This window comes from Hyperolius riggenbachi, chromosome 4, assembly GCF_040937935.1.
Source record: "Hyperolius riggenbachi isolate aHypRig1 chromosome 4, aHypRig1.pri, whole genome shotgun sequence".
NCBI classification, from domain to species: Eukaryota; Metazoa; Chordata; class Amphibia; order Anura; family Hyperoliidae; genus Hyperolius; species Hyperolius riggenbachi.
Genome location: NC_090649.1, coordinates 191,364,062 through 191,380,756, shown reverse-complemented (window position 1 = coordinate 191,380,756; position 16,695 = coordinate 191,364,062). Strand labels below are relative to the sequence as shown.

The 16,695-nt window shown below is 43.6% G+C and overlaps 1 protein-coding gene across 3 annotated transcripts in view; it reads right to left on the bottom strand.

Moving 5' to 3' along the window:
* Positions 1 to 16,695, bottom strand: part of ATP13A3 (ATPase 13A3) — a 176,932-nt gene that overhangs the window by 79,116 nt on the left and 81,121 nt on the right. For all 3 annotated transcript variants that reach the window (XM_068281156.1, XM_068281159.1, XM_068281157.1), the window contains exons 7-8: positions 15,484 to 15,553; positions 13,602 to 13,736 (exon numbers count right to left, since the gene is read on the bottom strand). In XM_068281156.1, the coding sequence (XP_068137257.1) occupies positions 13,602 to 13,736; positions 15,484 to 15,553 (205 nt within the window). The remainder of the gene's footprint in view (positions 1 to 13,601; positions 13,737 to 15,483; positions 15,554 to 16,695) is intronic.

Genomic DNA, 16,695 nt, shown 5'->3' with positions numbered 1-16,695 from the left:
ATACAGCTTTCTTTTGGTGCCATTTGATTGCTGCTGTGATTTTTAGTTTTTATTATATTCATCAAAAAAGACATGAATTTTGTCAAAAAAATGATTTTTTTTTTTACTTTCTGTGCTGACATTTTTCAAATAAAGTAAAATTTCTATATAAATTTTTGTCTACACTTATTGTGCTACATGTCTTTGATCAATAGACACTTATTGGATTTTTTTTTTGTTTGGGTAAAAGTTATAGCATTTACAAACTATGGTGCAAAAAGCGAATTTTCCCATTTTGACGCATCTCTGACTTTTCTGAGCACCTGTCAGGTTTCATGAGGTGCTAGAATTCCAGCATAGTATAAATACCCCCCAAATTACCCCCATTTTGGAAAGAAGACATCCCAAAGTATTCACTAAGAAGCATGATGAGTTCATAGAAAATTTTATTTTTGTCACAAGTTAGCGGAAAATGACATTGTGACCAAAAAAAAAAAAAAAAAATGAAATCTGCCACGGATTCACCATGCCCCTCTTTGAAAACTTTGGGGTGTCTACTTTCCAAAATGGGGTTATTTGTGGGGTGTGTTTACTGTCCTGGCATTTTGGGGGCTAAATTGTAAGCACCCCTGTAAAGCCTAAAGGTGCTCAAATGACTTTGGGCCCCTTAGCGCACCTAGGCTGCAAAAAAGTGTCACACATGTGGTATCATCGTACTCAGGAGAAGTAGTATAAATGTGTTTTGGGGTGTATTTTCACACATACCCATGCTGGGTGGGAAAATATCTCTGTAAATGACAATTTTTTGATTTTGTTTTACACACAATTGTCCATTTACAGAGATATTTCTCCCACCCAGCATGGGTATGTGTAAAAATACACCCCAAAACACATTACTACTACTTCTCCTGAGTACGGCGATACCACATGTGACACTTTTTTGCAGCCTAGGTGCGCTAAGGGGCCCAAAGTCCTATGAGTACCTGTAGGATTGCAAAGGTCATTTGAGAACATCCTGCGCTTCCTGCACTTCAGTGCCAATACAACCTGTCATACAATTCGGCCCCTCATAGACCACCTGTCATCAAAATTTGCAGATGCTTCTACCCCTGAACAGTCATTTTGAGGCATTTGATTTCCAGACAATTACTAACGGTTTAGGGCCCCTAAAATGCCAGGGCAGTTTAGGAACCCCACAAGTGACCCCATTTTAGAAAGAAGACACCCCAAGGTATTCCGTTAGGAATATGGAGTTCATAGAAGATTTTATTTGTCATAAGTTAGCGGAAATTGATTTTTATTGTTTTTTTTCACAAAGTGTCATTTTCCACTAACTTGTGACAAAAAAAATCTTCTATGAACTCCATATTCCTAACGGAATACCTTGGGGTGTCTTCTTTCTAAAATAGGGTCACTTGTGAGGTTCCTATAATGCCCTGGCATTTCAGGGGCCCAAAACTGTGAGGAGTAGTCTGGAAACCAAATGCCTCAAAATGGCTGTTCAGGGGTAGAAGCATCTGCAAATTTTGATGACAGGTGGTCTATGAGGGGCCGAATTGTGTGGAACCGGTCATAAGCAGGGTGGCCTCTTGGATGACAGGTTGTATTGGCACTGAAGTGCAGGAAGCGCAGGATGTTCTCAAATCGTGACCTGGATATGGCAGCAAAGAACATGGGCATGTGATGTATTGGGTGCGTAGAACAATAAGACCGCAATACATTCTTTTTGACTAGACCCATGTTAAGGAGAAGTCCCCAAAAAATGTTACGTTCCGAAACTTGGAGCGGTTTCCACCGAAAAGGCTGGGCATGGTAGCTTCTTGGATTGGCGGTTGCATATTGTGTGGCATAACGGTTGGTCTCAGCCACAATTAAGTCGTAGAGACCAGCAGTGATCAGAAAAAAATCTGATCAGCGGTGATCAGGTGGGGGGGGGGGGGGGGGGGTCTGAGGGGTGCTGTGGGTGATCAGGGGGCACAGGATTAGTTTTGTGTGTGTGTTTACATACACAGCTACCTCCTCCCCTGGTGGTCCCTCGATCACTGGGACCACTAGGGGAGGAGGCAGCCTGTATAATACACTTTGTATACATTATTAAGTGTATTATACACTTTTGCTGGGCGAGATCGGGCTTTTTACAACCCGCCAGCGCTGCTAAATGGCCGGCGGGTTGACGTTGCAGGTGGGCGGAGCCTATTGCCGGCGGATGCACACGCATCCCTGCGCGCGATCCCTGGCTAATTAGTTCCCCAGGTGCCGCCGATCGTCGTTACGCAGTCCTGGGGGTGCCACTTTGCCGCCGCCTATTGGTAGTGGGCGGTCGGCAAGTGGTTAAAGTTGCCCAAACGGTACAATATTTCATTTTTTTCGATTAGATAAAATTAGTTTGATTATTCCATTAGATCGAATATAAAGATTTTTCCAACATGTCTGATCGGATTTTTACAGAAAAAATAAAAAATAAAAAAAATGGGATAATCGTTCATTTCTCTTGATCGAAAAAAAAAAGGATTAATTTCCAATTTCTTTTGATTCGATTGTTTTGGTCGAAAATACTGGAAAATTTAACATTTTTATTGTACCGTGTATGGGTACCATAAGGAATGTCATTAACCCTTTCCAATATTATATTGGCCACAAGATGGTGCAGTTACCAGATAAAATTCAGTACAGCCTTTTCCTTTAGATCAAAGTATCGGACTAAAGGCCCGTACACTGTCACAATCGGCTCTAAACTCTCATAAAGGACTTAAACTCACGCAGGATCCTTCTGCTTTAATCCGTCCCATGCTGCGTCCCAATTCACGGTCATGTGACAACCGCACTTCCTCCTTCAACCCGAAAGGAGGAAGTGTGGTAGTCACGTGTATATACACACACACACACACACACACACACACACACACACACACACACACACACACACACACACACACACACACACACACACACACACACACATTACCTGGATGAATTCCGTATAATTCTGTGAGTGGAGAATGTTATCTCCAGTTTGCCCGTTGATCACAAAATAAGATTGAAAAGAGTTAATGGTCTACTGCATACAGTATGGACCATCAGTGGATCAGTGTCAATCGATGCAGGAATATCAGCATACTGAACCTTGAAAAATCTATTTTGTTTCTTTTTTATGAGGGGCTTTGTGCTACTGTGTAAGCACGGCCATGCTTGTGCAGGTGTGATACATCCTCACTCACACATAGGGTAACGCGGTCATAAAAAAAAGGGCCTGGCCACCAGCGGATAGATCGAGATGGAGATGATCAACAAGATGCCATGATTCTGAGTTGATGCAAGATTACGCAGCTTGAAAATGGACCAATCAAACTCCACTTTGACAGGCTAGCTAGATAGTCCATTTCCAAGCTGCAGGAATTTGCATAATTCCACCTCATCTCGGACTTATTTGCATCTCATTGACTATCCCTATTCAAGGATGTTATTTTTATTTCCCACAGGTTTGCTTTAAAGTGGTATAAAACACAATGTATTTGTGCTCTAAAACCTTATACACAAGGGGAGGGGGAAAAAAATGCCAAAACCTAAAATTACTGCTCTAATGTAATGTTAAAGGCACAGTTAAACAAGCCATACATCTAGCAATATTGCAGCCCAATCAACCATCCGATGCGAAAATTTTATCCAATCGCAAGAAAACAAGTGCCACAACACGCATGCCCGAGTGAAGATTAGTGCGATTTGGGGCCAAAATATGTGCTTTTGAGTTTCATTCCACTTTACTGAGTTAGGGCTGGAACCCACAGGAGCGCTTTTGGCAGCACTGCGATACGCTAGCAGTTTGCCAAAACGCTGGGCTAATGTTAATGGATGGGGCAACGTCCACAGGAGCGTTTGCGTTTCTCAGAAACGCAAACGCAGGACGTGCAGCATTTTGGGAGCGTTATCGCTTCAATGTAAAGTATTGACCCGCTAGCGGAAACGCTCAGCAAAACCTAAACTGAGCGGTTTTGCTAGCGTTTTGCGGTTCAGCACACTGTAACAAAATGAAAAATAATTCACAGGACCAATCAGGATAAAAACGCAAAACGCTACACAACCGCTGGGGAAAAAAATACAATGTTGCAAAACACGACCAAAAACGCGCATGAATCCGCTCTGACAAAACGCTAGCGGTTGCGTTTTTCAGTGGGTTCCAGGCCTTAGATACAGGCATTTAACTTCACCCTGGCTTTGCAGTCAACCCAGCAAGATTAGACTAAGATATACAAAGTAGAGATGATCAATGAGATGCTAATCATTTACAAACGAGGTGCAAATAATTTATCCTGATATTCAAATGTCATATAAATTGTATGCAGCTTGAACTTGGACCAATAAAAATTGGCAGAAAGCTATTCAGCTTTTTAAGCTTTATATTTTTTGCTGATGTAAGCACCTAAAACCAGAGCAGGGAGAATTCACAACTTGTTTTAACCTGCTGTGCAGCCGTCTCACACTATCACACAAAACAGTCAGCAACCACACAAACACTAGTTCGATCTGGATGAATTCAGTATAAAGCGGAAGGAGCCAGAAATCCTAAATTCCGTATATACTCAAATACAAATCGACCTCATGAATAAGTCGACTCCAACATTCAACCCTCTTAAACTTTAATTTCTTATTGACTCACGTATAAGTCTACCCAGCAAAGTTAATGGCTGCACTTGGGGCTTAGGAGGGGTTAATGACTGCACTTACAGTATTGCAGTCATTACCCCTCCTGTCCCTTAAAGTGTAACTGTCGGGCATACAATCAAAAATCAATTATTTTTATTTGGTAAACAAGTAATAAGGATGCTAACCAGGCAATCCAAAAAGTTAAAATCACTATTACATTTCTTGTGGATAAATGATCATTCCCCAGTTTACCTGACTTTTTTTGTACACACAAAATTTGGTACACAAAAAGGAAGTTGCAGGGCATGCTGGGTTGTCCTTTTTTTGCTTCTCTATTTCCCTCAGACTTAACTAATGCAGCCTAATTGGCTGCAGCCTCTTTCCCTTCCGGTTTCCCTTCCCACACCTCTGTTCCTCTCTGATTGGCCAGTATTTCTCATGCTGAGACAATGCACTTTCTATAGTGAAGGGCGGGCAAATCAGGCAGATGAGAGTAGGGCAGGCAATGACATCAGTATTGACTTCAAAATAACCACACTTAAAATGGGAAATGCTAGGAAGGATTTTCTCTTTTTTTTTACCGTGGAAAGATCACTAAAATCAAAAAGTGGACAGTGCATTACACGTTAAGTAGAGCAAGTATCTCTCTCTATATATATCCATCTCTCTCTCTATATCCATCTCTCTCTATATCTGGGCAGCACGGTGGCGTAGTGGTTAGCTCTCTCGCCTTGCAGCGCTGGGTCCCTGGTTCGAATCCCAGCCAGGGCACTATCTTTAAAGAGTTTGTATGTTCTCTCCGTGTTTGTGTGGGTTTCCTCCGGGCACTTCGGTTTCCTCCCACATTCCAAAAACATACAGATAAGTTAATTGGCTCCCCCTAAAAAATTGGCCCTAGACTACAGTACTTACACTACATAATATGGCAATGGTAGGGATTAGATTGTGAGCTCCTTTGAGGGACAGTTAGTGACAAGATAGATATATATATATATATATATATATATATATATACACTGTACAGCGCTGCGTAATATGTAGGCGCTATATAAATACTAAATAATAATAATAATAATATCTATACCTATCTATATCTATCTCTCTCTATATCTCTATCCATCCATCCATCCATATATACACATACATATATATATGTTTTTTTTTCTGAGATAGTATGGCTGACAACTCCTCTTTAAGTGCAGCCAATACTTCCTTCAGGCCCCCTTTTATGCAGCCCAGTATTTCCCCTTGTCCCTTTTCTTGTGGCCAAGACTTTCAGACCTGTTTTCTCTTGGCATTTCCTTTCCTCAAAGTGTCACTTACCACAGGGTAAATTGCTGCAAATGGGAATGTCACTATTAGTACACACATAACTCAGTGTGCTCAGTGTTGCTCATGACTTGTGTATAAGTTGACAACTATACTTTTATGAAGTGAAACAGAACTACATTTCTAGACTTATACTCGAGAATGTACAGTAGCTGCTTTCTTCTGTACATAACTAATGCTAATCTTAACTTATGTGCCTTAGTTTCATTTTAATTGAGAAATCTATCCCGGAGCAAAACAATTTTAGGCCTCTTTCACAGTGGGACGTTAAAAGTCGCACGTTATAAACAATTATAACGTAGACTAACGCACAGCAATACAAAGTCTGTGCGACACTCACAGTGCACACGTTGCGTTGTGTGTAACATGTAGCAATAGTTAGAAAGTGTTGCATGCTGTGCGTTTAGCAATAAATTTGCTGCGCTGTGTGTTGCACATGCTCAGTAATTTTTTTTATTTTTAAATGTAACGTATGTGCCGCTTTCGTTCCATCACTATGCAACGAAAACGGCGCACCAAGAGACAACGCAGGGCAAAATAATGTCCAATTGCATAACCTAGATGTGCTGCGTTAGGGGCACGTTGTGCGACTAACGTCGCATTAAACGCAACGTCCCACTGGGAAAGAGGCCTAAAAGGTAGCCTTATGAAGGAAAACCATTATTACCAAGCCCTAATTGTTTTTTCCCAAGACACATATGATCCAGAAATATTCTATTGAAGCTTTAAAGGAAACCAGAGCAGGATTAAATTAAACGTTTTATACGTACCTAGGGCTTCCTCCAGCCCCATCTGCACTTATCGCTCGCACGCTGACGTCCTCAGTCTTCTCCCTCATTGGTACTGGATCTTGTTACTTCAGCCAGTTGCTCCCAGTCTGCGCAAGACAGGTGCGCCCTCTACGTATCTCTCCAGCGGCTGCTGGAGAGATACGCAAAGAGCACACTTCTCTTACGTCAGACTGGCCGCAGCTGACAGAAGTGATGGGACTTGGTACCGAAGAGGGAAAAGACTGAGGATGGCAGTGTGGGAGCAATCCGTGCAGATGGGGCTGGAGGAAGCCCCAGGTATGTATAAAACTTTTAATTTAATTCAGCTCTGGCACACTCTAAAGGACAGCTGTCATGAGAAGAATATGGAGGCTGGTATATTTATTTCCTTTTAAACAATACCAGTTCCCTGGCAGCCCTGTTGATCTGTTTGGCTACATTAGTGTCTGAATCACACCAGAAACAAGCATGCAGCAGATCTGACAATGTCAGAAACACCTGGTCTGCATATGCTTGTTCTGAGTCTATGGCTAAAAGCATTAGAGGCATAGGATCAGTAGGATAGCCAAGCAACTGGTACTCCCTAAAAGGAAATAATTATGACAGGCCCCATATCTCTCTTCAGTTTTCCTTTAATCTCTGTCTAAAAAGCTGTAGCACCCCATTGCTATTGTAGATGAAGACTCTAAAATTAGCCATGGATATTGCAGGGTGACCACACAAGACATCCGGGGCCATATGCAATTCACTTTCTCTCCTGACTTTTCTCCTAGGAGAAAATGTTGCATCTTTGAATTATAACTTTTTAGCAATTTGTAATGGAAAAAGTTCCAAAAAGAAAGTGAAAAAATGCTGTCAAAATTATTTTGAGTATATGTTTGCTTGCTGGTGGTTTAACCACTTAAGTACTAGCGGTCTCTTCCCCCTTAAAGTCCAGAGACCACTGGCACAAGAAACCGCCGGGTACCGGCGAATCACCGCACATACCCACCGCATGCTGGGACCCTCAGGCCACCGACTCTGCAGTCACTTATGACGGCAGAGCTCTGAGAGCCAGTCAGGAGCCACTTTCATTGAAAGCGGCTCCTGACCTGCTCACAGGGCGCTGATGTCAGAGACGCAGGATGAATGAGCTGCGGCGGGGAGACTGTCGAAATAATCGGGAGCGGTGGAAGCATGGAGAACACGCAGTGGTGAAGTGAAATCTATGCCCCTTACGTATTAGGGGATCAAAACAGGGCATAGATTTCAATCACCACTGTCTGTAAGCGGTTAAAAAGGCATTTTATTGACAAGTTTGAAAACTTCGCCTAGGAGAAAACTCAGGTGAAAAGGTGAATTGCATATGGCCCACGTGGCCTAATAGCTGCACAGAAGGTTTAGATCCAATGAATTTTCCAAGCTGATCATAGCATTGTGGGGAAAAAAAAATAAGCACCAACTTCCAACCTTGTCCAATTACTCCCTTTCCCACAGACTGCATTATGCCAACAAGGATTTTCAGAAATCTCAGAGAAGCAAGACTGAACTACAAATGGCAAGATAAAGTTACTAGTTTCAGGTTTAAAAGCAACTCTGGCCTTTAATAGCTCAAAAGCAAGATTTTACATTTTAATTAACCACTTGAGGACCACAGTCTTTCTACCCCTTAAGGACCGGCCACTTTTTTTCCATTCAGACCACTGCAGCTTTCACGGTTTATTGCTCGCTCATACAACCTACCACCTAAATGAATTTTGGCTCCTTTTCTTGTCACTAATAAAGCTTTCTTTTGGTGCTATTTGATTGCTCCTGCGATTTTTACTTTTTATTATATTCATCAAAAAAGACATGAATTTTGGCAAAAAAATGATTTTTTTAACTTTCTGTGCTGACAATTTTCAAATAAAGTAAAATTTCTGTATACATGCAGCGCGAAAAATGTGGACAAACATGTTTTTGATAAAAAAAAAACCATTCAGTGTATATTTATTGGTTTGGGTAAAAGTTATAGCGTTTACAAACTATGGTGCAAAAAGTGAATTTTGCCATTTTCAAGCATCTATGACTTTTCTGACCCCCTGTCATGTTTCATGAGGGGCTAGAATTCCAGGATAGTATAAATACCCCCCAAATGACCCCTTTTTGGAAAGAAGACATCCCAAAGTATTCACTGAGAGGCATAGTGAGTTCATAGAAGATATTATTTTTTGTCACAAGTAAGCGGAAAATGACACTTTGTGACAAAAAAAAAGAAAAAAAAAAAAGAATCCATTTCTTCTAACTTGCGACAAAAAAAATGAAATCTGCCACGGACTCACCATGCCCCTCTCTGAATACCTTGAAGTGTCTACTTTCCAAAATGGGGTCATTTGTGGGGTGTGTTTACTGTCCTCGCATTTTGGGGGGTGCTAATTTGTAAGCACCCCTGTAAAGCCTAAAGGTGCTCATTGGACTTTGGGCCCCTTAGCGCAGTTAGGCTGCAAAAAAGTGCCACACATGTGGTATTGCCGTACTCAAGAGAAGTAGTAGAATGTGTTTTGGGGTGTATTTTTACACATACCCATGCTGGGTGGGAGAAATATCTCTGTAAATGACAATTTTTTCATTTTTTTTTACACACAATTGTCCATTTACAGAGTTATTTCTCCCACCCAGCATGGGTATGTGTAAAAATACACCCCAAAACACATTGTACTACTTCTCCCGAGTACGGCGATACCACATGTGTGGCACTTTTTTGCACCCTAACTGCGCTAAAGGGCCCAAAGTCCAATGAGTACCTTTAGGATTTCACAAGTCATTTTGCGGAATTTGATTTCCAGACTACTCCTCACGGTTTAGGGCCCCTAAAATGCCAGGGCAGTATAGGAACCCCACAAATGACCCCATTTTAGAAAGAAGACACCCCAAGGTATTCCGTTAGGAGTATGGTGAGTTCATAGAAGATTTTATTTTTTGTCAAAAGTTAGCGGAAAATTGATTTTTATTGTTTTTTTCACAAAGTGTCATTTTCCACTAACTTGTGACAAAAAATAAAATCTTCTATAAACTCACCATACTACTAATGGAATACCTTGGGGTGTCTTCTTTCTAAAATGGGGTCATTTGTGGGGTTCCTATACTGCCCTGGCATTTTAGGGGCCCTAAACCGTGAGGAGTAGTCTGGAAATCAAATTCCGCAAAATGACCTGTGAAATCCTAAAGGTACTCATTGGACTTTGGGCCCTTTAGCGCAGTTAGGGTGCAAAAAAGTGCCACACATGTGGTATCGCCGTACTCGGGAGAAATAACTCTGTAAATGGACAATTGTGTGTAAAAAAATCAAAAGATTGTCATTTACAGAGGTATTTCTCCCACCCAGCATGGGTATGTGTAAAAATACACCCCAAAACACATTGTACTACTTCTCCCGAGTATGGCAATACCACATGTGTGGCACTTTTTTGCACCCTAACTGCGCTAAAGTACCTTTAGGATTTCACAGGTCATTTTGCTGAATTTGATTTCCAGACTACTCCTCACGGTTTAGGGCCCCTAAAATGCCAGTTCAGTATAGGAACCCCACAAATGACCCCATTTTAGAAAGAAGACACCCCAAGGTATTCCGTTAGGAGTATGGTGAGTTCATAGAAGATTTTATTTATTGTCAAAAGTTAGTGGAAAATGACACTTTGTGAAAAAAAACAATAAAAATCAATTTTCCGCTAACTTTTGACAAAAAATAAAATCTTCTATGAACTCACCATACTCCTAACGGAATACCTTTGGGTGTCTTCTTTCTAGAATGGGGTCATTTGTGGGGTTCCTATACTGCCCTGGCATTTTAGGGGCCCTAAACCGTGAGGAGTAGTCTTGAAACCAAATGACCTGTGAAATCCTAAAGGTACTCATTGGACTTTGGGCCCCTTAGCGTACTTAGGGTGTAAAAAAGTGCCACACATGTGGTACCGCCGTACTCAGGAGAAGTAGTATAATGTGTTTTGGGGTGTATTTTTACACATACCCATGCTAAGTGGGAGAAATATCTCTGTAAATGACAATTGTTTGATTTGTTTTACACACAATTGACCATTTACATAGAAATTTCTCCCACCCAGCATGGGTATGTGTAAAAATACACCCCAAAACACATTATACTACTTTTCCTGAGTACGGCGGTACCACATGTGACACTTTTTTGCAGCCTAGGTGCGCTAAGGGGCCCAACGTCCTATTCACGGGTAATTTTGAGGCATTTGTTTTCTAGACTACTCCTCGCGGTTTAGGGCCCCTAAAATGCCAGGGCAGTATAGGAACCCCACAAGTGACCCCATTTTAGAAAGAAGACACCCCAAGGTATTCCGTTAGGTGTATGGCGAGTTCATAGAAGATTTTATTTTTTGTCACAAGTTAGTGAAAAATGACACTTTGTGAAAAAAAACCAATAAAAATCAATTTCCGCTAACTTTTGACAAAAAATAAAATCTTCTATGAACTCGTCATACACCTAACAGAATACCTTGGGGTGTCTTTTTTTCTAAAATGGTGTCACTTGTGGGGTTCCTATACCGCCCTGGCATTTTACGGGCCCAAAACCGTGAGTAGTCTGGAAACCAAATGTCTCAAAATGACTGTTCAGGGGTATAAGCATCTGCAAATTTTGATGACAGGTGGTCTATGAGGGGGCGAATTTTGTGGAACCGGTCATAAGCAGGGTGGCCTTTTAGATGACAGGTTGTATTGGGCCTGATCTGATGGATAGGAGTGCTAGGGGGGTGACAGGAGGTGATTGATGGGTGTCTCAGGGGGTGGTTAGAGGGGAAAATAGATGCAATCAATGCACTGGGGAGGTGATCGGAAGGGGGTCTGAGGGGGATCTGAGGGTTTGGTCGAGTGATCAGGAGCCCACACGGGGCAAATTAGGGCCTGATCTGATGGGTAGGTGTGCTAGGGGGTGACAGGAGGTGATTGATGGGTGTCTCAAGGTGTGATTAGAGGGGGGAATAGATGCAAGCAATGCACTGGCGAGGTGATCAGGGCTGGGGTCTGAGGGCATTCTGAGGGTGTGGGCGGGTGATTGAGTGCCCTAGGGGCAGATAGGGGTCTAATCTGATAGGTAGCAGTGACAGGGGGTGATTGATGGGTAATTAGTGGGTGTTTAGGGTAGAGAACAGATGTGAACACTGCACTTGGGAGGTGATCGGACGTCGGATCTGCGGGCGATCTATTGGTGTGGGTGGGTGATCAGATTGCCCGCAAGGGGCAGGTTAGGGGCTGATTGATGGGTGGCAGTGACAGCGGGTGATTGATGGGTGGCAGTGACAGGGGGTGATTGATGGGTGATTGACAGGTGATTGACAGGTGATCAGTGGGTTATTACAGGGAAGGACAGATGTAAATAATGCCCTGGCGAATTGATAAGGGGGGGTCTGAGGGCAATCTGAGCGTGTAGGCGGGTGATTGGGTGCCCGCAAGGGGCAGATTAGGGTCTGATCTGATGGGTAACAGTGACAGGTGGTGATAGGGGGTGATTGATGGGTAATTAGTGGGTGTTTAGAGGAGAGAATAGATGGAAACACTGCGCTTGGGTGGTGATCTGATGTCGGATCTGCGGGCGATCTATTGGTGTGGGTGGGTGATCAGTTTGCCCGCAAGGGCGGGTTAGGGGCTGATTGTTGGGTGGTAGTGACAGGGGGTGATTGATGGGTGATAGGTGATTGGCAGGTGATTGACAGGTGATCAGTTGGTTATTACAGGGAAGAACAGATGTAATTAATGCACTGGCGAATTGATAAGGGGGGGTCAGAGGGCAATCTGAGCGTGTTGGCGGGTGATTGGGTGCCCGCAAGGGGCAGATTAGGGTCTGATCTGATAGGTAAAAGTGACAGGTGGTGATAGGGGGTGATTGATGGGTGATTGATGGGTAATTAGTGGGTGTTTAGAGGAGAGAATAGATGTAAACAATGGATTTGGGAGGTGATCTGATGTCGGATCTGCGGGCGATCTATTGGTGTGGGTGGGTGATCAGATTGCCCGCAAGGGGCAGGTTAGGGGCTGATTGTTGGGTGGCAGTGACAGGGGGTGATTGATGGGTGATTGATGGGTGATTGACAGGTTATCAGGGAAGATAGATGCATACAGTACACAGGGGGGGGGGGTCTGAGGGGGGGTCTGGGGAGAATCTGAGGGGTGAGGGGGTGATCAGGAGGGGGCAGGGGGCAGGGGGGGGGGGGGGATAAAAAAAAATAGCGTTGACAGATAGTGACAGGGAGTGATTGATGGGTTATTAGGGGGGTGATTGGGTGCAAACAGGGGTCTGGGGGGTGGGCAGGGGGGGGTCTGAGGGGTGCTGTGGGCGATCAGTGGGCGGGGGGGGGCAGATCAGTGTGTTTGGGTGCAGACTAGGGTGGCTGCAGCCTGCCCTGGTGGTCCCTCGGACACTGGGATCACCAGGGCAGGAGGCAGCCTGTATAATACACTTTGTATACATTACAAAGTGTATTATACACTTTGTAGCGGCGATCGCGGGGTTAACATCCCGCCGGCACTTCCGTATGGCCGGCGGGATGTTACGGCGGGTGGGCGGAGCCAGTTGCCGGGGGAAGCGCGCGTCATCAATGACGCGATCGCTCCCCCGGCATGCCTAAAGGACGCGCCGCCTGAAGGCGTATTGCGGTCCTTTAGGCGTCCACTTTGCCGCCGCCCATGGGCTGTGGGCGGTCGGCAAGTGGTTAAAACCAAACAACCGGTATAACAATGAGTTCTGGTCAAACCCCCATTTTAAAGTCACAGACTAAGCTTTTCGTGATCAAGAGTCTCCACATATAATGTACAATGCTCAGTAATACAGTAGCACCTTATGAATAAAGAACTATGATGGTAGAAGCATTATAACTGTGCAAAAGTGGGACTACATTTTACCTTTTTAATGGTATACAGAGAGCTGATAATGGATATTACAGACATTAGGACAATGGCTGCTGCATAGAAGTAATATTCATCTGTGCTCCACAAAATAACACTGAACAGTTGAAAAATGTAAAAAGGATTGAGAACCTGTAGGTACAAAATGAGACACGAGTTAGCGTCAAGGTTTACACATTTATATGTACAGTATATAGACAACCAAAGTACATATGCATATAGACAACCATAGTATTCATGCTGATTGGCAATTATTGAAATCTTAAAGGGAAGGTTCAGGGAGGGTGCCTAAAAAATAAAAATCAATTTCCACTTACCTGGGGCTTCCTCCAGCCCCTGGCAGGCAGGAGGTGCCCTCGCCGCTGCTCCGCATGCTCCCGATGGTCTCCGGTGGCCGACCCGACCTGGCCAGGCCGGCTGCCAGGTCGGGCTCTTCTGCGCTCCAAGGCCCGGCACTTCTGCGTCCCACGCGGTCGCGCTGACGTCATCAGACGTCCGCCGGGCTGTACTGCGCAGGCGCAGAACTACTGCGCCTGCGCAGTACAGCCCGGCGGACGTCCGATGACGTCAGCGCGCCGGCGTGGGACGCAGAAGTGCTGGGCCTTGGAGCGCAGAAGAGCCCGACCTGGCAGCCGGCCTGGCCAGGTCGGGTCGGCCACCGGGAGCGGCGGCGAGGGCACCTCCTGCCTGCCACGGGCTGGAGGAAGCCCCAGATAAGTCAAAATTGATTTTTATTTTTTAGGCACCCTCCCTGAACCTACCCTTTAATCTTATGTCCAATACATGGTACAATTTCTTATTTTTTTCAATTAGATAATTATGTTAGATTATAAAGATGTTTTCCAACATATCAGATAAAGATGTTTTCCAACATATCAGATCGGATTTTTATAAACGTGGCAATCAACGTTTTTATTGTCCCATGTATGGGCACCATTAAAGTGAACCCAAGTTGGCTACTTATCTATAAAGAGGGCTTCACATGTCCACCTCAAGACTTTCTCTCTACCAAGCAAAGTATGCAGCTTTTATTTGCCTCGGGTACACTAAAGATTTAAAATCATTGTCTGGGTTTTTAGGGAGACAAAGTTGGGCCCCAGAAATGTCTCATGGGTAGGATAGGGTTAGGTTGGGTTTATAAGCTAGGGGAAGCGACAAATAAGGAAAGGGCTTGGATCAGGAGATAGAGGTAGTTCAGGTACCATTTACAGGGCCAGTCTGCGGTAAAATATTGAGGAAGGGATTCAGTAAGACTAGACTTCACACTGAGGGGTGTTTTGTACCCTGTAAAAACAGGATCACAATGCAATGAAGGCAAAGTGTCACATTGTACATGCAGTGAAGCATACAGTTCATGAAAAGTTTGCCTCACAGCAACTGTAAAACACACACAATGTACTGCACAGCATGCCTTGCAATATTCCAATGCAGTGCTGTCCAACTTCACTGGCATGGAGGGCCATTTTTTTTCCAGACTACATGGTGGAGGGTCAACTTTAATAGGGTTCTTGCTTTTCCCTGTGCTGCCCAATGGATTCAGTTTGCACCATATTGCTAATGTGCTGCTGTGAACATACAATTACATTGTGCTTGATATGTGATTATATTGTTTGACGCAACATGTCAGTGTGAGTGTAGCCTACAATCTGGTACAAAATCCAATTTTGCATGGCCAATTGTACCAACTCCATGTAGTATGAAAGCCAATAGATTTTGAATACTATGAACAGATTGTGTAGGTAAGCGCTCATATTGGAGGTGGTAAAATTGTTCAATCAAAACTGAATGTGTGTACCAGCCTGAATGTGTGTACCAGGCAGGGAAGGGGTTATGGTTAGGGCTCCGGTCTATACTACCAATAGTAGGTCTCAAATCTTACCTCCTTAATCAGAAGTTTAAAAAGAGAAGGCACTTTAACATTAATTTCATTTATTCCATAAAAGAGTTTTCTAAAATGGAAAGAAAAAAAAAAAAAAAAAAGGTTTAATCTCAGAATGTATGACAATTGTTGCAACAGCGGTGATACATTTAAAAGTAAAACTGAAATCTTAATCGCTGACCAAAACAACTAATTAACTTTTTCTCATGAGTTTTCTCCTAGGTGATATTTTTACATTAGTCAATAAAATGCCCTTTAAGCCATCAAAAAGCACACAAATGTTCAAAATAATTTTATTAGTCCTTTTTCACTTACTTTTTGGCAATTTTTTTGTTGAAAAATGCTGGAAAGGTATTTTAATTTGAAGATGAATAATTGGGCTCGATTCACAAAGCGGTGATAACCCAGTTAAAGACTTTAGGCGTGATAACCATTTTTATCATGCCTAAACTCAGTTTAGGCATGATAAGTTTAGGCATGATAAGTTTAGGCATGATAAGTTTAGGCATGATAAGTTTAGGCATGATAAGTTTAGGCATGATAAGTTTAGATAGTGCGCAAAGTCCCGCACGCAAAGCAGCGCCATTAAACTCTATGCACAGTGCACCAGACTTTGCTAGCGCAAAACTTTTGATCAGCTGTGCACTGCGGTGCTAACCCAGTTGGTGCTTAAACTTATCACGCCTAAAAACTTATCATGCCTAAACTTTTCACACCTAAACTTATCATGCCTAAACAGAGTTTAGGCGTGATAAAGGGCTTTTCACTAGCGTGCTAACTGTTAGCACCGCTTTGTGAATCAGGCCCATTATCTCCTAGGAGAAAACTAAGGTGAAAAAGTGAATTGCATATGGCCCACAGACTTTCAAACTTTGTCTAAAACAAAAAACTACCTGCATTCCTACCATAACCACTTAAAGGGAAGGTTCAGGCACAGGCATAAAAAAAATAAAAATCCAAATCCACTTACCTGGGGCTTCCTCCAGCCTGTGGCAGGCAAGAGGTGCCCTCGGCGCCGCTCAGCAGGCTCCCGGTGGCCGACCCGACCTGGACAGGCCGGCGGCCAGGTCGGGCTTCTTCTGCGCTCCAATCTGCGTTTCACACGGGCGCTATGACGTCATCGGACGTCCTCTGGGCTATACTGCGCAGGCTCAGTAGTTCTGAGCCTGCGCAGTACAGCCCGGAGGACGTCCGATGACGTCATCGCGCCCG